This window comes from Chelmon rostratus, chromosome 6, assembly GCF_017976325.1.
Source record: "Chelmon rostratus isolate fCheRos1 chromosome 6, fCheRos1.pri, whole genome shotgun sequence".
Lineage (NCBI taxonomy): Eukaryota > Metazoa > Chordata > Actinopteri > Chaetodontiformes > Chaetodontidae > Chelmon > Chelmon rostratus.
The window spans coordinates 6,460,764-6,483,488 of NC_055663.1; the positions used below are offsets into that span (position 1 = coordinate 6,460,764).

Genomic DNA, 22,725 nt, shown 5'->3' on the forward strand with positions numbered 1-22,725 from the left:
GGCAGGTTAAGTTCCCTTACAGGGACACTAATATCTGACCTCCCACTGAGCCAGTATGTACCTCCACAAACACACAGCACTGAGCTATCACAAGAAGTCCCATCACTGTTAGCCAGACAAGCCTGTGGTCCTGATGCAAATAGTGAGCTAGAGGTCAGAGAGGTGGTATGGAACAAACATCCAACAGCAGTTTGGTTCACTTAAAACTGGCTGTGCGATCCCGCTTTCCTCGTCGTCTGTTAGCTGACAACAGGACAAACACTATTTGAGCTTGACGAGAGGCAGCCATGAAGGGACGTTGGAGAAACAATATGGTAGTGTTTGGCTCAGGGTAGGGTAGTGTGATTCTCAAAGAAAAACAAAACCGACACAGGACTTCCACTGGAGCTCCATCATGAAACATCAACAAAAGAAATACTTCAAGTGTAAACAAACTATCTCTATTATAGTCAGTCAGGTGTGATCAAACATGTTGTATAAAGTGTTCTGTAACATTACTGAACAATGTATGCCAGGGCAAACAAACCACAATCAAAATACTCAGATTCAAAGAGACGTGCTTGATTGATTCTCTGTAACAGGAACAGGAAGGACAGCTACGGAAAGACAAAGTTCAGTCAAATAAAATTCAAACAGGAGGACATCACAGTGCCGCTCGCTCTCAGACAAGTGCTTTCTGAGAAATGCAGTGCAGAAACTCATTTGACCGGATTTTAAATTCAATTTTCATTGGGAACAGCAGAAGAGACAACAGCCTCAGCTAGGTCTATTTAGCATCTGCTCTGCAGCTTTCAGTTCAATTACATGGTCTTCTTCAGCAAGAGTTTGCCCAAATTCTCATTTTTTTCAGAACATTTCACAGACTCCTCATCTGCACTGTTTTATAAGCTGTGGTGATGAACATCATGTGATATAATCGAAAGCTCCAGAACTTCTGCTAAATGGACCAACTGCTATTTTCGAGGGTCAAGTATGACCTTTCAGCCTCAGCTCTCCAGCCAAGACGGATGAGCAGTCCTTACAGTAGAAAATGTACACTTGAACATGTATCCTCCTCCTGCTGAGGAAGACCGTGTAATATAACTGAAAGCTCCAGAACAGCTAAGAAATGAACCTTGTGGTGAGGCTTTTTTCTCAAGAACAACTAAAGGATTAACACTTGAGTTTTTAAAAAATCTTTTTCAAGCTTTTGGATGGAGGAAACGTGGTGTTTGGCTCTCGATCAAGCACATCTCTTGCATTGTAAATATTGAACATGATAGCTTCACTCAAACTGCTGCTTGCACTGAGGTACAGGCCTGATGTCGACACACAACGAGCTGTAGAGGGCCACGGAGGCAGCAAAGATCCATTAATTTAACTCTTCGACAAATAACAAAATAACAGGGCTCTCAACATACAGACAAATACATTAAGACACACAAGCTTAATAAAAACACTTAGATGCATTTACACACTCGCATGCCTGTCAGGAGAACTGTCTTCTTCTTTTGTCTCTTCTTCATACGTCACTGTCCTTCATTGCGATCCAAAGCAAAGTGCACCATGGCAACAAAATGTACAGTCTTTCAGTCAGATAGAATCAGCTCAGAGAGGGACAGACTTTATGCATTTAGACTCAAATGCAGCTTTCCTCACACCAATGCAGGTTAGATGAGAAGTTCTTGTAGTGAATATGCTGTAGCGGCTGCTTTATAACGGAACACTGTCAGAAATGGGGGAAAGACGTGGGCTCTATTGTCCAACTACCAAATCACACCAAAAATTTCTATTGTAGCATTTGGTCAACTTCCTGCAAGGATTCAAAAACACTGGCCTGGATGATACTACAAGGAAGTAATAGAAGATTTCTTTCTCCGTTCGCGCAGACCAGTCGCTTCTTTTGGAATCCATGAGAGGCAGTGAACCAAGCGCTCAGCTGAGAGATGAAAGCCTACAGGATGGTACAGCGGTTGAGGGGTGGGGTGAGTGTTGCTGGGAGCAGTTTGACCCTTCTGGTGAACTGAGGAGAGGTGGGGCAGGGCAGGGTGGTGCTCTGTCCCTCAGCCCTCCATCCCAAAGTCCTCTGTGAACTTCTTGACCTTCAGCAAATCTTCAGTGTTGACTGTGGGACGGGTGGTGGACAGAGAGCGCAGCATGTCCGACTGCAAAGGAAGCAGAGATGCACACTAGTCAATTTGTTGTCGGTTGTTTTTTAATATTCAAGTTCTCCTTGATCCAGTTTCCCACCTTTCACAGTTTGAATTCTGTTACTGTGGATCATGTTTTATATTAACATGATCCATTAAATCTGAGAAACAGTTAGGGAGCTTTCTGACTGACGGGGGCACAGTGGAACACACGGGTCACAGGGACCGTGAGAGACCTGGCTCCAAGAAGGCTTCCCAGACCTGCTGGTTCAGGTACAAGGCTTCTCAAATGTCCACATGGATAGGAAGAGGTGGTTTAGTGTTTTATGAACGACTCTTGCTGCAGGAATTATACAATAAGTTCCAGTAACATGTCCATTAATAGCACACCGAAAAGATTCTGGACAAATGCGTTGACGATACTAAAGATGCATACACTGCTAAGATCGAACTACCCCCTCCTTTCAAATTTGGACCCTCACACCATCCAGCTTTTCCACCTTCAGGTCCACCCTTACAAATCTGTCGGTGTGTGGCAGGACAGGAATAAATAGGAGCAAACTAGTCCCTTCTTGTCCACAGAGTGGGAAGTTTTCCAACAAGACTGAAATACTGACAGTATTGTGAAGGTGATCACTGGGTCGTTTAGTTTTTGTGTCGACACTGTAGTGCCAAAAAAAGATTAGGATATACCCAAACAACAAAGACTACATCATGCCAAAAAAAATGAGCCGATGAAAAGGATGTGAGAGCAGGTGAAAGAGAACTAAAGGGGAAACTAAGGGAAGCGTAGGAGCAACACAGTTTGCTGCTGCGACACGGTGAAAGCAATAACCAACCTGAACTCTGACAAGAGGGAAAAACATTCACTGAATCAACTGGAAAAAGCAAATTAACTCAGCAGTTTCTATGAACAGTTTCTGTATTGATGCATGTAGAAACCTGTCTATTACAGTGACATGTGATCCAACAGGACTGAATACTGATTGATCTCAGTGGTGTGGCCAAACCTTTTAAAAAGCTGCACGCTAAGAGGGCCAGTAGCTCAGACAGGATTTCAGCTCCTCTTCTTAAAACATTCGCTGATAAAGATGAAATCAATTGAGTTAATTTAAACACAAGATACTTGTGCTCAAAAAGAGGATTCATTCTCAGTGAAGAACCTTGGAGCTCTAATCTGCCTCTATACCTGCCAAAGAGCAGTGATTCCTAACACGTCTCTGGGGGTCATCAGGTGGAAACCTCCCTTCAACAGTGTTTTGCCTACTTAGTCCCACTACACCTCCAGGAGGCTAGGCGGTGAGCTCCGGCGTCCCAGAGTCACCCTCCCTAGTTATACAGGGAAGCCACTGAATCTATTATTTGTTATGGCGTGACAACACGGTTTGGTAACCTGTCCCAAACCACAACTCCAAAACCTGATCAGAAGGGCCTGGAAGGATAATTGGCATGCTGCTCCAATCCTCTCTCCAGGAGGTATGTGAGGTGACAGCGAGGAAGCAAAAATCACCTGTGACCCAAACCACATCCTTCACAAGGAGTACGACTAAAGGCTTCTGGCAGAAGGTACAGGTTACCAAACTGTAAGATGAACAGGTGTTCAACTTCAACTGTCAATCAAACTACTGAGGACTTACCTTGGTGTACAAATCTCTCCTATGGGAGACAATAAAGACTAATCTAATGTAATCTAATAAAATCTAATCATGAATATCATGAAGGAAAAGAACATGGAAAATAATCTGTCCATGTTTTAGAGCTTCTACTAACAAAGATGTATTGCTTACTACTGACTAAAGAGGCATATTAATATATTTTGTTCCCTGGACTTTCTTGTCTAGCGGTTACTATGGAGACAGAAGAAGAATGGAGGTCTGGAATGAAGAGCTGATCATTTTGTTTGGGCCATGAATATAAGTGTATCTCACCATGCAGACTATGGGCTCCAGTAGCTTATCACTAGGCACATCCATCCAGGTCATCTCTATGGCTGCAGGGTCACCGGGGGAACAAGGGGTCAAGAGGTCGTCCACCATCACCTGGTTGTTGCTTCGGGATGGACCACGAACCTGCAGGAGCAAGAACAAGAAACAAAGCTGAATAGAAATGGGACCGTTTTTAACCAGAACAGGGATTCGACTGATGTTGCCGTTTGAAGGTTGAAGTTTTTTCTTCCTTTGGTTTCCATTGATGTCACCTTTTTGAAGTGCGTGGCAGACTGAACCTTCCTGACAGGCTGCATGAGCGCGTCCCGGACGATGATGCTGATGTCGGCGCCGGAGTAGCCGTCTGTTTTGCGGGCGAGCTGCCGCAGGTCGGCCTCACTCAGGCTGTGTGGCGTGTTGCCCAGATGGAGACGAAACATCTGAGCCCGAGCCGGCTCCTCCGGCAGAGGGATGTAGATACGCTTCTCAAATCTGACACACAACAGGGGACAAATCCCGTTCACTGCACATTCACCAGCTGTTCAAAACAGAGGTAACATAAACGGTGCCCTAGGAAGCTTCAACAAGCAGGAGCTTGTGAAAGCTGCCTGAGGCTCAATTTTAGACTGAATTTTACACTCCGAGAAAGGGAAGAATATAAAAATGCAGCTTGTGTTAAGTGAAGCAGCAAGACTGATGAAAACACAGTTTTCACATGCTGTGAATGGGGAGGTTTTTGCAGACCATTGTTGGTATGTTACTTCAGTAGTGCAGGTCCAATTGTTTTACTGGAGCTACAGAATTAATCCCACTTGTCTTATTTTGTCCACTTTGCATTTCATCTGCCTCCATCAATACTTACTGTACTTTTACAATTACTTTTTGATATGCATTAGTACCTGCAGACACCTGCACTTTGCATTAATACTGAAATACACTTTGTGTAATTAACTTTTGTTAAATTACTTTTTTCTGCCCAACTACTTGCCAATGGCTTATGGTCTTTTATTGAATTTCAGAGAAAATAATGTGCCGCGATCACAATAACTTTTGATTTAAAGTAGAGACTAGGAACACGCTTCAGTTGCTCTGCATCATAATGGATTTTCATGGTGTACAGCTACAGTGAAATGTCTCCTCTGACTGACCAGTATGAATTTGCCTCTCCTTGGTAAATAAACAAAACAAAATTGTGATTTGAATGACACCACTAAAAATCCCTTTAAAGGAAACTCAGGCTGAAATAAACACAATTAACCATGCAGTATTAAAGTGATCTCTGACCTTCTACGGATGGCAGCGTCTAGCACCCAGGGGATGTTGGTAGCTCCGAGTACCAAGATACCATCGTTGTTGTTTCCCACACCTGCAAAACCACAGAGCTTCAGTCAATTATATACGAGCAGTCCAGCTTCCCTCTGTGTCCGCGCAGGTTTATGTAGTCGCATATTCAGAATGACTCTGTAGTCCTTTGTTGTCACTTATACTGTGTATACAGTTTGGTACTGCATAGTCTTCACTGTGCATTATCACTGTTATCGTTTGGCTCACCCTGCATCTGGACCAGGAACTCTGTCTTGATGCGGCGGGCGGCCTCGCTCTCGTTCTCGTTCCTGGAGCCGCATAGCGAGTCCACCTCATCAATGAAGATGATTGAGGGTTTGTGCTGGCGAGCCAAGTCAAATAAGTTCTTCACCAGCCTGGTAGTAACAGGGGGAGATGGACAGAATAAGAAAATAAGACTGAGACACAAAGACCGGAGTAAGAAGAGGCCCTAACAAAGACAGAGTGTTCCACCAGTCCGGATTGGAAAAGGATTTAATGTGGGTTCTAAGCATCTTATAATCCATCATTACACTGTGTTTGAGCAGTTTTCAAAAAAAGGACATGCCCTCTACCTTCTGGTATGTATTTTAGCTTTTTTTGTTAGATTTACTAATGTTACTTTTGATTAAAATATGGAAAATCTGTTGAAAATGAGAAATGTTTTCATCTAATAACAAAGCAGAAATACAGCAAAAGTCAAGTTTCCATAACTGCTCATAACTAAGTCAGTGTTTCTGTAACAATACTGTAATATACTCGTGTATATGTAATATAATCAAAGAGTCAGTGTCACTCTAGTTAGGCTGAAAACACCTAAAAAGAGAGTGCAGCTTCAGACTACAGCCACCGGAGGAACACACGTACTTCTCACTCTCTCCTAGCCACTTGGACATGAGGTCTGAGGAGGAGACAGAGAAGAAGGTGGAGTTATTGGCCTCAGTGGCCACGGCCTTAGCCAGGTACGACTTGCCCGTCCCCGGAGGACCAAACAGCAGGATGCCTCTCCACGGGGTCCGCTTGCCTGAGAACAAAGAGACCAGAAGTAATGGTGGTCATATGATGTCATACTAGGGTGCAAATGAAAAGGACACATTTGAACATCTTGTTTATCAGTCCAACATAAAAAATAAGTCAAACAGGAATGAAAGTTAATGTGAAAACATTTACTGCTACACCAACTTACAGTCAAACAAGGATGGAAAGCTTTTAATAAAAGAGTAGCAGTACAACATCCATTATAGAGGTAATGTTAAAAGGCTATTTCAAATCATCAAAGTGACTTCTCATCTAATGCGCAGGACATTAAACTAAGGCTGCAGCTAATTTAATAATTACTTAATCTATCATACTTTTCTGATTGCTCTCTAAAATCAGAGAAAACAGAAAAGAACATATAATAACATTTGTCAAATATTCCCAATGATCAAGCTGACATCTTTACATGGCTGTGTCTGACCCACAGTGCAAAATCCACAGAGATTCAATTTACAATGACATGAAACACAGTATCAAAGTACAGACACAAAGAAAAGTAGCATTTGAGAATCTGGAACCAGAGAATGTTTGTTGTCTTAGCTCAATAAATGATTTATTGAATACCAAATTGTTACAAATAATTTTCTGTTGACCAATCAACTAAAAATGTTTCAGCTGCATATTTACCCCCACTTATCACGTTACCGTATCATTGACAATGTACATTTTTGGCTTCAAATACACCTATACGTGCTTACCTCTGCCATATCCTTCTAACATTTTGATTTCAGCGGATGATAATTAGTCGATGTAAACAGAATCACAGAGACAGAAGATGCCACAGTACCTGTAAAGAGGTGAGGGAATTTGATGGGCAGGATGACAGCTTCCTTCAGGGCTTCCTTAGCTCCCTCCAGGCCAGCCACATCGTTCCACCTGACATTAGGCTTCTCCATTACAATAGCGCCTGGCCAGGCAGAGCACGATTAAGATTGACAACACCACCCTTGAAATGCAGTCAATGGTAACTGTACATCTGTAGCAAAAAGACCTCATTACTGCACTGAACCCATCACTACTACTACTAAAAAAACAAAAAAGCTACGTTTGATCAAAGTGTAACCCTCATTACAATCCTTTTAGGTGAAGATCTTCACCTTTAAAAGCAGTGTGGTGTTATTCAATTATACAAAATAATCTAATATCACATAAACAGCTTATCAACTGGCTTATTACACTCATGGATATTTACTTACCCATAAGTTGCTCCTGCAGTTTTTTCTTCTCTGGATTTTCACCCTCGCTGTCACTATCACTCCTACACAAACACACAGAGACAGACTCAATACAGTAACGCCCACAGACATGAACGTGTTTTCTGAGAGAGCAGAAGATAGACAGCATACTTGTCATTGCTCTGTGCCTCCTTGACAGGCTTTTTGCCCTGTTTGTCTTTATTTTTCAGATAGTCCTTAAGTTTCTCCGCTCGGTCCAGGTACTGCATACACTTTGCTCGTATACTCTCCTTTGCCTTGTCGCTGTGGGCCTCATCTGAAGGAAAGAAGTTCCACATGACAACGTGAGTAAAACCCACCAATGTTGGTACCAACAGAAGGTTGTAAGACCAGACCATCTACCTGCCATGCTGTAGTACTTACATTTGATGGCATGTAGGAAATATTCCACAGCATGCTGGTACAGGCGCAAGGCCTCCTCATAATTCTTTGCCTTATCTTCCTCTGTGGCTTTGGTCACAAGATCAATCGCTTTCTGCAACACAGGCGGAGAAATACAGTCAGAGGACATGTATAGATGTTAGACGAATTGTGGGTGGAAACACAGAAACCGAGGCAGGGATCGTACACAGGTTAGTCATCCTTACATTAGTCTGCACATGTCAACACTGGACCAAAACAAAGCACAGTTATACAGCCAGTTAACATGCCGTGCAATATATTCTACAACAAAATATTCCGGTATTTCTTAAGTCAAATACCAGACTAAAATGTTCCATGACGCAAATCTTTGTCTATTAAATGCTAACCGTGTGCGAGCAGGAGCCACAGCCCAGCTAACGGTGAGATAACGGCAGCTACAACGTTCAACATTGTCCCGGAGGTGAAACGCTAACTACTTAACAATCCACAAATTCACGACCCACACCAGAATTCGTTAATATTGTGGTTTTATGTTATGTAGTTATCCAGTGCAATAACGTCAGATTTCTTTGGTAACACATTTATTTTTACGATAACGCAATGGATCACTGTTCGCAGGTTCTATAAACTAAACTGGCTTGCTAACACCGTTAGCAGGGTTTAGCGTCAGCTGTTCTGCTAGCAAGTTACCGTTAGCTTGCATTCGAGCTGCTGTATGGGCTAGCAAAGTTGTGTCCAGTTGTAGCAGGGTAACGTGAGCTAATAGTAGCCTACCTGTAATGTTGACGTTGTCATTTCATCTCACTCTTCTGCTCTCCACCCAGACTTCTATCCTCTGACCCTACCCAAAGGTGGATATGTGAAGAAATGAACCTGTTAAGAGCCCTATGTTGCGAGGGGACAGATTGCTCTTGACATGACAAAACAGAGGCTAATTCGTTAGCTAGCAAATATGACAGCTCTGCCTCGACCCAACAAAACCACAGCAACACTGCGTATACCAACAAGCTAGCTGATACACCGATTAACTTCCGGTTAATGTTTTCAAAATATAACAGTAAATGACAAACATATACCTTAAAAGTGACAAAACACAAATGTTTACCAAACCACTCAAGAATATGTTAAGGCTATAATCTTCACTAAATGAAATTTACATGTATTTGTATTGATATTTTCCTGTCGTAACGCTAAACCTAAAAACTTGACGAATGGTGACAGTGCAGCGTCTTGACAGAAGCTCCCAGGGACTGCTGCTGCCGCCACCTAGCGGTCGAGTTCGTGCTATAGCAGTCGTACGGCAATGTATGACCATACTAAGACAGGAAATTTACACCCATGCACCCCTGTGCTGGGAATAGCAATCAATATGTAAGATGAAACGAAGTACATGTTGTCAATATTACGAAACGTAAAAGCTCCATCTAAATCTTTACAATAAACCACAAATCAACTCCTGTAATTTGTAACAGTTTTATTGGTAGGTATTTACATTTGAGCTTATTACATTGCTATCATACATTGTATACTGTATCTTGGAGGGAAGTCTAAAATACTTTGCATATAACAGGTTATTGCAGCACTTTATCCCTTTCTGACTTTTCAGTTCGATGATTGTGTCGGACGCAAGCTGCCACAGATATTACCTTTGGTTCAGAAAACCCCTTCTTTGAAGCACTGCTTTGCATAGACAGGACAGCCACAATTTCAGAGCATAACAAGAAAGGAGATTAAAAATAATCATCTGGAAGAGGAAAAGAAAGAGTACATTCACAGATTTAAAGGGGTTTTGATTGGTTAGTGCATCAAGCTCAAAGAGGGACGGCCTGTAGCTTGTTGAAGGATGGCCAACTTTAGACAATCACATCTGTGCAGCGGGTTCAAGAAACATGATTACCATCAAATGTGGTGAAAAAGAAGAAAGATTGAGTGCAACACTTCACTATCGCTTCAAATGTTGCAGGAGAAAGAGTTTATGTCTGGCAATGTATAACGCAAACCTCCCACATACACGTTTTAAATCTGCTTCTCCTCTAACACAGCCACTCATCAACTACACCTTGAAAAAGAGCTCTATAGCTGTAGAAACTATATGATTACACATTTTCACTTTAATAAAAAAGCCAAACATGGTTGTTCAAACCATCACAAGGACATCAGAGACCAAAATAAAATAGAGGTCACACAGGCCGGTGATTGTGTTCCTTATCCGAGGACAGAAGGGTTATCTTGTTTTGCCATGTTGAACAGTCAGTGGGCACAATGCTTCATTATTTGAGGCCCAAAAGAACACAGAGGCTCCAGTGAAGGATCACTTTAGCAACATGTACCATGGAACAAATGAAGGTTATGAAAATGCGTAATTTACAGTCATCTGAACTCATTAATGAGCGGAGTCTCAACACAGGCACTGGACTGAACAGATGAACTGAAGAGAAGACTGTAATTGGTTTCGTTTACTTCAGCTCACCTCAATTTAAGCCCAAAAACAGACCTAATTCAGGCCATCTGCACCTAAAGCTGAGTGTGAAACCGATTAACAAATGGCTGCTTTGATGGTATGTAAGATCTGTAATGGGATTTTAGTTCCAGTAAAGTTTCTCAGGAGCACGAATAATCATTCTTAAGCTTGATTTCAGCACCATTTACTAACCTTTACCCAGAACTTTCAACTGCATCTCAATGTCTGCCTCAGAGGATGGAGTTTGCTCAGTTCTCATCATTTGACCTCACTCAGATTACATCTTTAAAACAGCAAGGACTGAATGGGCACTGGAAACATCAACTGACAACATCATCAAACTGCTCTAAAAGTGACAGTGAAAGTTAAAAGTAAATATCATTCAATTTTATTCCTACTTGCAAACTTCACAGCCAACTTAAGAGACCAGAGGTTTCTTAAGAGTGGATCCTAGATGGCTGCAGTTCAGAAGAAGAGCTGAGAAAACACCCATTGACACACATTTACATCACTGGTCAATGAGAAATAATGTCAGCAACATGTAATATTCAGAAAAGGGTACTTTTAGTCTACTATCTGCATTTGATTTGAACATGTTTTTTTTCTCAGGGGGTAAAGTGAGATTTAGCAGAATTGTCCTCATCATCTTTCTCCGGTCTACCTCATCCACCAGCAGCAGAAATTCTTTCCTGCTCAAGTTTGTTTTTCTTTTATTTCCATTTCAGACAATTTCACTTTGATGTATTGTCGTATTCTTGAGGCTGTACAGAAGGCGGAAACAATTTTCCTTGAAAAGGACAAATAATCTAAATTCCTGTTATTTCATCCTTTTTTTCTATTATAAAAACATTAAAAAAATTGTAAATCTCATGTGTTAATTATGTCACACAAATATATTTTCATTGCTCACATTCAGCAAAGAACTTTTTTTTATTGTAATTACAAAATTTTTAATTTTATTTTCTTTTTTTTAAATACAGACCAAAACCAGTCACAGCATTGACTGGGAAAGGGTCAAAGGTCATCGACCAGCAGTCAGTGGATGGAGGAAGACCAAGGGCACCAGCAGAAACCATCTTATTATACTTAACTTATTATAATGCGAGTTCCATACTTAGGTCACATGATGAGCTGAGTCATCTCCACAACAACTGAGCAAAGACCTTGAGATGGGGCTGAGAGCTCTAAAAGAAAGCTAATAAGTGGACCTTGGGTTAAGATTATTTTCTCAAACTTTTATCGGCTTTTTGGGACTAAAATTGAAGAAAAAAATCTATAATATGGTAAAACAAAATACTGCAGGGGCTCATATGAGGTACGATGTCTTTGACCGGTACAGTTCGGATTATTAAAATTCACCGGTACCTCTGACATTTGATGGCCCACCTTGAAACAAGCCTGTGAAACAATGCTCAGCCAGAGAAACGCTACTGTAGGAATGGTAACAAGAGACAAGTAATCTCAAGCAAATTGGTATGTGATGATAGCGACACTGAGACAGACGAGGTGGTAGTGTAGGTCAGTAAGGGGAGGTAACACACGGTCATGTCATATCATCATCTGACACACAGTTCAACGTCAGAAAGTCATGCTATCATGAGATAAACACTTACAAAAACAAACGACAGAGCAACAAAGTAGCACGGTTTACACTATAGGGTAATACTATTGCTTGCGCATGTCGAAAGCTTAAAATTCTCTTATTGTGTGAAATAAAAAAAGGAAAAATTACAAAGAGTGTCTTCGTCTACATGTGAAAAGGCACAGTCGGCAATCCTGATTGCAACAGTAGTTTGGGATAACGTGCTAAAAGGTGAGTCTGTCAGACAGCAGGCACACTATCAAGCCAACAGAAGCGCAGACACACACACACATTCCCACAATCTCTGATCAATGAACTGCATTCTGACTCGAGATCAGCATCTTTCACCCACGTGTCAACACAGAGACAAACAAATACATTAAAAAAGAATCCATTGGAAGGCTGTCATGGAATGATAGGCATAGAGTAAAAACAGGGAGCGTTTACTAATCTGTGCTTGGCTGAGTATTAATTGTCTAAAAAAATCCTTCCTTTCCTTAATATATTTCAGCAACACGTTGCTTGAAGTGCACTGGTCTGGTCACGGAGTCTCACGTGCGCATCACAGCATCTTAGCTTGTTTTTTTTACATCATACCAGACAATCATAATGAAATCTCATCCGTTATCACATGGAATGTCATGAGATTGTTCATAGCTATTTTTTTGTTTTGTAACAGTCTAACACTTCAAGACTTCAAGCAAAGTGCCACTTCCCTTTACATTTGCAATACAAATGATTGCAAAAGGTTGAGGAGAATTTGGAAGAGAAGGCACGTTTTTGAGACAATCAACAATACAACTCCTTGGTTAAATCTCTCCTGCAGCGCCACCTCAGGCCTAACTTCAGCTGTGAATGGAGAAATTAAAAAAAAAAATAAAACAAAAAACAAAACCCCTCTAAAAATAATAGATCAACCGCCAGCATCAGCATTTGTAGATCGTCTTCCCCCTCCTCGCTGTGCCTGGGCCCCGTCCTCTCATCCACGCTGCTCTGGTTGGTTGTTTCACGTCAGCAGGCCCATACGAGTGAGCTTGGCGGACAGGAAGGAGTGGAGGACGAACACCACCGGCTTTGGACCCGAGTGGAGGTCGAATACCTGGAGGATGGAAGGAGGGATGAAGTGAAGTAGGAATAATAATGATCTGTTCCGAGATATTTGTCATCCTTGCATTTTGCTGAAATGCAGATGGTAAAATTTCTGTTGTTACCTCCATCAACTTATAGTAACTGAACACTAAATCCACTTTTTAAAATGAGCAAATTATCCGTACTGTAAGATCAGTCGTTCTGATTCCAGTCTGTAGTGATTCGACATTATCCAGACAGAATTGAGTAAGTCTGTTGCCTTTTCACGCCACACCCTCGAAATACAAGACATCACATCACTTCAACGTGGGCAAAGCCCGCTACAGAGTGACAACAAAGCAGACGTCAGCTCTGGGTGGTGTGAAGCTGCGTCACTCTTCCTCTCTGGCCATCACCCACAGGCTGTGAATTTGAATGCTTTCAATCAAATAATCTTTTTTTTATTACATGCACCCTTCTTCCTAGTCAGAACCTGCTGTCTACGTTATCCACAATGCGAATCCTTCTGTTCAGTCAGACAGTGTGGATGTGTGTGTGTGTTCAGAGGTCTGGCAAGCTCACCTCTTTCTAACGCCACATATGCATATTCCTTTGATTTTCAAACTTTCAGACCCAACAAGTGACATCACCTGAGGATGTTTTATCAAATCTCACAAAAAAGTCTTTATACAACATTTTTCACACATGCAGTTGCACTCCCAGTTGAGCACAACAGACTTTGATGTGTAAAATCAGTGAAGGTCTCCTTAAATATTTGAAAATGGTGACTTTGGTGCCCCCTAGTGGCATGATAAAAAGAGGCCCTCAAAAAAAATCCCCCACTAAAATGACTAAACTTAATCTATGCCATCAGAATAATTTAAATGATGCTACGTCCTACACTCTAACGTAGCCGACTAACTATTATTTTCATTAGTAAGCAATCTGCTGATTATTTGGTCTATCAAGCAAAACATGATTTTGTCTAAGAAAAATAAAAAACTGTCAGAAAAGGGCTCATCACAGTTTCTTGGAGCTTAAAGGGTTGGGGTCCTGAAACTCACAGATAATCAATCTACATTGAAATAAAGAAAAGAAATCCTCATATCTTAAAAGGCTGTAACTAGAGAACAATCAGAAAATGACTGAAATTATTTAATTATTCTAAAAATTAGCTGCTGATTAATTTTTTGCTGATTGACTAAGTGATTAATGGACTAAATGTTTCAACTCCTATTTAATGCAAAGGTGTCAATTCACCATACGTGTTTCACTTATGGCTAAGTTACTACATCTAATACGGTTTGCTAGCAAATCTCCATATTTTTAAGGTCAAGGCGATGACGCTGTGTCAGTGGAATAAGTCATTAGTTGCACGTCACCAAAGACCCGACTGCTCAGCTGATGTCAGCGTTCTGTTTTAACAAAAGGTTTCCAAGTCAATTTGCGGTTCTTTAGCGTTCGTGGTTCCTTTTAGGTAAAAGCTGCAGCTGCAAGCTCTTGAGATTCAGCTGAGATTAAGAAATCGTGTTTACCTTAAAAGTGAGATAAGCTGTTGCATAGTCACTCTGACATAACTTCTCAGTTACACCTACAGCAAAACAATGTGTTGTATCATGTAAGCCACTCATAAAGCTAACATACCAAACATTTTTCCGCATTGTGATGATTTGCTGCTAGTTGCTTAGCAAGTAATGAGATGGCATCACAGTGTTGTGACGAAACAATGAATCAAAGAATTACTGATTGATAAATCCCTGAGGAAAAGTTACAGTGACTTGGTGTCATACACCATTTCTCTGGCAGGAGCCTTAACTTACCATTTCTCCCTCCGGACCCCCAAAGTCAAGGTAAAGGTTGCGTATTCCGTCGTCAGCGGACATTTTGAGCTTCTCGTAGGGGTATCTGAACAGCACGGCGCCCCCGGCTGGATCTGCCGGCTCCCTCGTCACAGTGAAGCCCTTCTCATAGTGCAGCATCAGGCGAACATCCTGTCTGTTCAAGGTGCAACCTGACATGGGGTGAGGGAGAAAAGAGCTCAAGAATAGCAGGTGTATGGGTAAGGAGGCGTGAGAAATGTCCCAGTGGGTGAGCAACACATCAGGAAAACTGGAATAAACTTGGAGTGATGTCATGTGTTGACAGCAGCCTAAAGTTTTTCCTCTTCACGTCTGATATGACTGGACGTTGTTAACTTCCAGCAGCGGCACTAAATAATCTCTCCTGAATAATAAGTCAGAAAAGATTCATCTGCAGCGCCTGAATGAAACTGGATGGGATGTTCCTCTCTGCTGCAGCCGAAGACAAGAGTGTGTGTCTTCCATAAAAAAAACCCTGCCTTCTGCAGCTTTAACTGTGAGGTCATTTCATCCAAAAGCATTTCCATGTGCATTACAGTAACTTGACAGGTTTGAATGTTCAAGCACAACTGTGTGTTTATGTAGCAGCAGGACAGCAGAGAAAAAGAAGGGGGGGAAAAAAATGCTGAGGCTTTCCAGTGCTGTTCCGGCAGCCAACCATTGTTCTGCACAGAGTGAGCACATTCCCCTCTGCTGGCTCCCACTTCTGCTTTTCCTACACAGAGCTGCTCTTTCTGAACTGCTGCACACCGCTAGCGAGCCAGTTGCTGTCAGGAGCTTCCTGTCACAGTCGAAGTATTTTTAGGTATACAGGCCCGCATACGCAGAAATATTCCGTCTGCGCTGGAAAAAAAAACTTGTGCAAACTTCATATGATGTTTAGTTGGCAAACAAATGTTTTATTTAGAAAACTAATCTCCACTTAACATTCACTTGCTAGTAGAAGAGTTAATGCACAAAGGTGAACCCACATCCTCTGTTTAAAGGTCTGCTGACTCACTCGACCACACTGCTACTAACCTGTGTGTGCTGACGCAAACCGCACACACGGTGTACAAAACAAGCACACACACATTCATGCAAACATGTGCACAAGAGCCAAACATGCCCGAAGTTCTCAATCAGCTCTGTGGTTTTTCTGAGGTTGTAGAGTGTGGTGTTGTGTTAACACTACATGATGGTAATTCGGCATCTGGAGACGTCTCCTGTTCCTCAGTGAAAGTCCACTGGGATCCAGATGGGTTTCAGCATGTTACTGGGTTACTGGGCTGTTGGTTGATTGGTTGCTTGAAGTTCTGCTTAGATGTCATCAGTGGTGGAAGAAGGATTAAGCCTCTTTACTTTAAATGTGCAATAATAGTTTTTTTTTAGCCACTTGGGGGCAGCGGAAACAAACTGTAAACATAACACTGGCATCACTTTTTAAGTTGACAGCCCAAACCAGCAAACATTTGCCAATTTGCACATTTAGGAAATACAAAGTAACATTAGCATTCAGTCGGAGTCGTGTTTGTGTCCAATATCCACTCAGTTTTTATCTTGGCTTTGGTCTCCACCAACTCCTGAGGGAAATATCTGGCTCTTTAGCTGCTAAACGTTCACCAGCTAGTTTGTCTGTCTGCTGTTTGGTGCTGGGCAGGTAGTGTACAGTGGGTTTAACAGAGTATTTCTGCTGAAAACAGCTGCCTGGAAACAATGCTGATGAGAGCTGTGAGAGTGAACCATAACAGTGCAGCTGCAGGCCAGGAAGCCAAAACAACAAGCTGAAAGATGCTAAAAAGCTCAGTAGAGCTGTGGAGATGCGCAGAGTTAGTGTTGCACACACTCCCACACTCACCAATGGACACTTCTTTGATGAGCTCAGCGGCAGCGTGTGCCCCCTGCACGAGGGCTCGCGTCCATGAAGACAGATCCCAGTGGGTCTCCACTCGGAAGACGTGGGACTCGATGCCCCGCCCCGTGCCAGTCCGAGTGGCAAACACCAGGTCTGCACCCTGGGCGGGAGAACCCCGGGCGTTGCCAGAATGAACCAGTCTGGAGGGAGAGACGCATGAAAACACAGACACATTAAACACTCTCAAAGTCAGCTTGTAAAGATATTTGACAAGACTCCTAATTGTAAATGCTTCCTCTTAAACTGCTCACAACGTAGGCTGTTCCAGTTAGTGTACTTTCCTCAACATATACAACATATGTGCTGTTCTTTTGTGTTATTTCCACAGGTCGGGCTTCTCAGGTGAAGTTTCCCGAAAAGAAAAATCACATAACTCACATCTGCATTGTGAAACTCCTCTCTCCTCCTCCTACACTGAACAGGTCCCCACTATCTGTGCCACAGTTTTCACTTTCATTTTTAATGTGAGCAACTGCAAACTTCCAGGTACTTACCGTAAATTACAGTTTGTTAAACATACGTTGACAGTAGATTGAAAGTGTTGAACTGACAGCCGGCCGAAACAGCTCCTTTTAACAGTCAGCTGTTGAATATTTACTGACACTACATCAACAGTGTACTTGCTAAAAAGTTGCATCCAAATTAATTAATTAAAGTAAATATAAACATCTTTACAATGAAGCAAGAAACGACAAAGCCATTTAACAATGTTCTGAGCTGTTCTGAAAGAAGGTAAAGTCTGTAAAGGAGTAATGTGTGATCTGTTCGTCCCATAGCTTGTGTGTTTCCTGATGGGCTGAACCTGGGAAGATCTGAGCCTTCTGGCAGCGTGAGTTTCTCTATGTGCTGTTTTTACCTTGTGGCTAGCAGTGGGTGTGTGAGCAGAGGTATGGACCAGGACTCTCTGCTCCACGGCACTGACTCAAACAGCAGGATGTCCTTCTCCGTCAGTGCCATGACCACTGGCTTGTACTGCTGCCGTCCACCTTCTAGCTGGACCTAAAGAGGAAGGTCAAGAGGAGACGTCAGGACTAAAAGGTTAAATTGAAACAATAGAAAATCGCTGAATTATGTTTTTTTTAGTCACGTTTCATGTCTAATTTACACACTTTTTACTTAACAACTCAACTCTACCATTGGGTTTACTACAAATCGACTACAGATGCATGACAAATCCAAGGATAAACCACCATAAAGTGTGTTAGTGGTGTTTGAATTGTGTGTTCTTCTTCAATGGTTCTTGGCATTGCTTCCAAAAGTCTCTGGAACTCTACTGGAGGGATGGAGCAACATTCTTCCAGAAGATATTCCCTCATTTACTGTTTTGATGATGGTGCTGGTGGAGAGTGTTGTCTAACACGTCACTCCAAAATCTCCCATAGGTGTTCAGTTTGGTTGAGATCTGTGGCTGTGAATGCCGTAGTGTAAGATTCACATCATTTTCACTCTCATCAAACCATTCAGTGACCCGCTGTGCCCTATGGATGGGGGCACTGTCATCCAAGAACTCTCCAACGTGTATTCATCTTTGTAAAGGGGGGTTTCTGGACTGCAGTCCTACTATAATATCCCTCTCTGTGTCATTGTTGATCGACTCTTCCTGCTGACATTGTCACCGGAGAAAGTGTTGCTCTTCTGATTTCCCTCTCATATCACACTAATGCACGAGCATCACGGTCATCAAATGTGTGCTGTCGACTGTTCCTACTGAAACACTAGACAGCTGAGCAGTCTATTTGAGTGAAGCTCCCGCCATCTGTGCCCCAACAATGAATCCTCTTTAAAAGTCTCTAAGATATTTTCCTCTTGCCATCCTGATACAAAGTCAGAATCAGTGGGGCCTGCTCAGCATGTTTATACAAGCCACACAGCGTGATCGGATGTTAACTGCTTAATTGAACCATGCAGTTCACCTGTGTGGAAGCACGTGGATTTGATGCGTGTTCTCCACACTTTTATTCAGGGTTTTTCTTGAAGTTGTCAGCATCTGTATTTAAAAGCAGCAATGGAGTATAACCCAAACCACTTGTTAGAGCCTTTCCCTAATACTCTAAGAAGGATGTACTTTTATTAGATGAGTCTGTGAGCAGATGCGTTCTCCAGTTCCATAGCTAACTGATGACTTCTACTTTGTACCTAATTATTCAGTTCATGTGTAAAATATTATGACATTACTACGAAAAAGTATGTGGCATTATAGTGATGTAGTTTGGCAGCGTACAGCTGCAGATGAGTTGAGTAGCTCATCCTGACAGTCTGACCTGAATTTTGTTAACACTGAGGTAAAAATAGAGCGGTGTGTGTGTTTGTCTGAGTCATTGCTGAATGACTGGAGTGTCGGTGGAGTTACAGTGAAGAGCGGTGACGTGACATTAAACTGGGACGTTTGCTTGTGAGTGCAACTGTGAGTAGGTAGGCTGTACAGGAAATGGCGCAATGCCACGGAAACTTTCATCTGTGTTTCTGGTTCGAGCCCCGTCAAGACAAACAGAGGCAAACATCCACATATTCAACATGACCCTGAATGAACATTTCATCGGCGTGAAACAACATTATTCAGAGTCAGAGTCTCAACGCTGGTTCACTTTTCACTAGAAATGTTTAAATTTTGGACTAAAGCTAATTCCAAAAAACACACTCTTCCTGTGTGCTGCTGCGGTTATTACTTTAGAGCAGAGATGCCACTGTCTGTTTGACGTCTGGTTGAGTGCAGTGACGTAGGAGTAATGAAACAACAAACTAAGCTGAAAAACCACTGATGCCATTTCCTACTGAGAGAAACATGCATTTCAACTGCATATTTATCTAACCTGAAGTCAAGCAGTCAATGCAATGTCAGAATAAAACAGAGCAGTCAATAAAATGCAAACAGTGGGAAATGTGCACAGAAGATGGTATGCTGATGGGTCCAGTAGTGTGCGAGATTAGCTGCAGGCAGATACACACACGGGGAGGGCTGTACCGATAGTTTGAAGATTCAAAGCTTCATTCATAACTTCAGCCATATCTGCTGCCTTACTTCACAGCCCCACTCGGCTTGAGCAGCTCCAGTCTGCGCATGCATTCTGTGGCACAATAGCCTTCAGTGTTGTTAGGCTTGTGATGTGTAACCAATCAGATAGCTCTTTGGGTGGGACATTAAGCGATAGCTCAGAGTGGTGACTACAGACAGAGAAAGGCGGCTGTGTCAGAGCTCTAAATATTTACTGAAAAAAGGACTGACTCATTTAATCAGATGAATTACTTCAGTGAAATTGAGTTTTTTTTTGGGGGGGTGATGACATAAAATATGATGACAGACATTCGAAGCTCCCTTTAAAAACTTATATATAGAAACTGTAAATGTAAAAAAATGACACTCAGTACAGCGCTCCACTCTGACTCGAACACACACACAACCAAACCCACGGTCGCCTCTAGATTGAATGTTTGGCTCATTTCTCATTGCTGGTAAAAAAAAAATTTGCCGCCTCACGGTTTTATGCCACTGCCAACCAGTCAAATCACCAGGGACTTGACCTTTGGCCTCAGACCACCAAAACTGAATCAACGAATACAAGTGAATGCTTGTGCCAAATTTGAAGGAATTCCCTGCAGGCATTCCTGAGACATCACATTCAGATATGACAACGGTACGAACAGACAACCCAAAAACAGAATGCCTCTGGCTGCAGCTGTTGCCGACACAGAGGCATAAAAATAGCTAACGGAGATAGAAGATTTGATAAGAGATTTGTTAGCCCTGGAGTTTAGCAAATCTGGGTATTACCAACCTGTAATCAGATCCAAAATGAAACCATTTACTGGAGACCCACACTAGTTTTCGATAACATTCCCATAGTACCAATGAATAGCTTTAAATCTAACAAGATTTGGTACAACAGGCAGCTCTGCAGCTGTTGGAAACATGGTTCTTTTCTTTTGACAGACGTGCTTTAGCAGCTTGCCCTGCTTCCACTGTGCTAAGCCAGGGCATGCATGTGCAAGATCTACTGTACTGGACAGTCAGAGATTACATTTACACAGATATATGCTCAAATCTTCTTGCTTTTTTGTTTTTGTTCTTTTAACAAAGAGTCTTACAGTCTATTTATGTAGTTATTCGCTCTAATATTACTCATGTGTTTGAGTGTTTTAAGATTCTACATTTGTTATTCTTGTCTTCATCCTGTTCTGTGATGCTGCATAGAATCTAATATTCAAAGATTGGCAAAATCAATTAGCAACAGGTTTCCCCTGTAGAAGACAGCACGCAGCTGTTACACTAAACAAAGCTGAAAATACCTGCTCGGCCAACCAGCCGATGTGTTTGAGATGGGGGTGTGTGGAAGCCGAGGACGAGGCCCCCAGGTAAGCGTTGATGTGAGCCAGCGTCTGTGGCAGCAGGGCAGCAACGTTAGTGTGGATGGCAGTGAACCAGGAGTTGGCGGAGGGGCCGTCTTTACAGCGCAGCACCACCGTGTGCTGGCCGTCCGGGGAATGGAGCTCCAACAATCTGAATGAAACAAAGGAACTATATCAGCAAATTAACCTATGGCAGATTCATCTCATTCATATTCATTTATATAGCTTATATATTCATTTATATATAGATTTCCCTGTTTGAACTGCAACTATTGATGTACTGACAGCTATCACTGGATGACTTTTGTTCATGAGAAATGAAGAAAACATCTAAACAAGACGATTACTTGACAAGATGCTGTGTTAAAATGCGAATCCTGTTTCTACGACTCAATGGACATCAGATACACTGCTATCACTGGAAAGAGTAACTTGCCTGATTCCAGTATGTGCATGACTTCACTGTGTTCTGATTAGACTGACTTATGACACTTAGGACATGGACAATTTTTGATGATAATTGCATCAAATGCTTTAAATGCCATTTGTCATCAACCAGTACTGGCAGTCAGTACTTTCATATGAGTTTCTAATAACCTGAGACAACCCATAAAGCTCCAAAGTCAAATAGTCTGTGTTCAAGCTGCAGATGTTGGACAACAATGACAGCGTAGAGGAACATAAGTTAAAACTAACCAAGGATATAACAGACAGACGCACAATATAATAGCTTGACATATTGCTACTGCACAATTGCTTGGCAATCTAATATGACCCACCTGTTGCAGCAAAGGTGATTCAATTCAAAATGAAAGACCTTCATCATAATGTGCTTACATTATTTGTCACTCATGTATCTCCCTGGCTGTGAGATGCACATCTATTTAATAGCCACAAACACAAAGAGCATTTTTGTCATGGTCATTATCTCTTACAGAACAAACATTCCAATCTAATGAACAGAAGTTCACCACAGGGAAAAAAAAAAACACTCAGCAGTAAAAGACACACCCAACCACACCTAAACTCCCACATGCTTTGCTACTTCTCTTCTACACAAACACTGAGAGGCATCATATCATACCTGTTCTCCAGATCTGGCATGGTGAGGTTCCTGCTGATGAAGCACATCTTCAGGCTGATGACCTTTCTGTCTTTGGAGGAGGAGCTGCTGTGTTTGGGCGACCCAGAGTCCTCGCTGCCGCTGTAGCTGGGCGACTGAGGGTGGATACCATCCCACGGCAGGTCGGCCACCAGGGATGGCTTCTTAAAAAGTGGAGAGACCTCTCGAATGTACTTCACTGTGGAGGAAAACAGGAGAGGAGACATATCAACCAATGTACGTCCGATACTAGGACAATACAAGGTGGTACGACTGAGTGGCACTCAGGTTGGCTGATACTGTATTGCAGTGTCCATGGTTTGAGTGCTGTTTCAGAGGCTTTTTATTTTCCCCTGCTAACTCTGGTGGTGAGCAGGTAACGTACAGTGGCTTTACCTGGAC

General features: G+C 42.2%; 2 protein-coding genes across 3 annotated transcripts in view; both read right to left on the bottom strand.

Moving 5' to 3' along the window:
- Nucleotides 1-424: 424 nt before the first annotated feature.
- vps4a (vacuolar protein sorting 4 homolog A) lies at nucleotides 425-9,187 on the bottom strand. Of its 2 annotated transcripts, XM_041938789.1 has the most exons (12): nucleotides 9,090-9,187; nucleotides 8,788-8,854; nucleotides 8,014-8,125; nucleotides 7,762-7,906; nucleotides 7,612-7,673; nucleotides 7,203-7,322; nucleotides 6,245-6,401; nucleotides 5,606-5,754; nucleotides 5,339-5,420; nucleotides 4,327-4,546; nucleotides 4,058-4,198; nucleotides 425-2,144 (listed from the first exon to the last, which is right to left on the bottom strand). In XM_041938789.1, the coding sequence occupies exons 2-12, from the start codon at nucleotides 8,806-8,808 to the stop codon at nucleotides 2,043-2,045; spliced, it is 1,311 nt and encodes a 436-aa protein (XP_041794723.1). In that variant the 5' UTR covers nucleotides 8,809-8,854; nucleotides 9,090-9,187; the 3' UTR covers nucleotides 425-2,042. The 2 variants fall into 2 exon arrangements, with proteins under 2 accessions (XP_041794723.1, XP_041794722.1); XM_041938788.1 differs by lacking the exons at nucleotides 8,788-8,854; nucleotides 9,090-9,187 and having other exon boundaries at nucleotides 8,014-8,161.
- A 293-nt stretch (nucleotides 9,188-9,480) lies between these two features.
- Nucleotides 9,481-22,725, bottom strand: part of sntb2 (syntrophin, beta 2) — a 29,735-nt gene continuing 16,490 nt past the window's right edge. Inside the window, exons 2-7 of the mRNA XM_041939730.1 lie at nucleotides 22,306-22,522; nucleotides 21,162-21,372; nucleotides 17,734-17,876; nucleotides 16,821-17,017; nucleotides 14,945-15,135; nucleotides 9,481-13,155 (exon numbers count right to left, since the gene is read on the bottom strand). Of these exons, the coding sequence (XP_041795664.1) occupies nucleotides 13,063-13,155; nucleotides 14,945-15,135; nucleotides 16,821-17,017; nucleotides 17,734-17,876; nucleotides 21,162-21,372; nucleotides 22,306-22,522 (1,052 nt within the window). The 3' untranslated portion in view covers nucleotides 9,481-13,062. The remainder of the gene's footprint in view (nucleotides 13,156-14,944; nucleotides 15,136-16,820; nucleotides 17,018-17,733; nucleotides 17,877-21,161; nucleotides 21,373-22,305; nucleotides 22,523-22,725) is intronic.

Coding starts and splice junctions, on each gene's coding strand:
- vps4a (XM_041938788.1), bottom strand. CDS start 8,161: ATGTCCTCTGACTGTATTTCTCCGCCTGTGTTGCAGAAAGCGATTGAT. Junction 7,674..7,761: donor GAGGCACAGAGCAATGACAA/GTATGCTGTCTA, acceptor GTGTTTGTGTAG/GAGTGATAGTGACAGCGAGG. Junction 7,323..7,611: donor ACTGCAGGAGCAACTTATGG/GTAAGTAAATAT, acceptor CTGCCTGGCCAG/GCGCTATTGTAATGGAGAAG.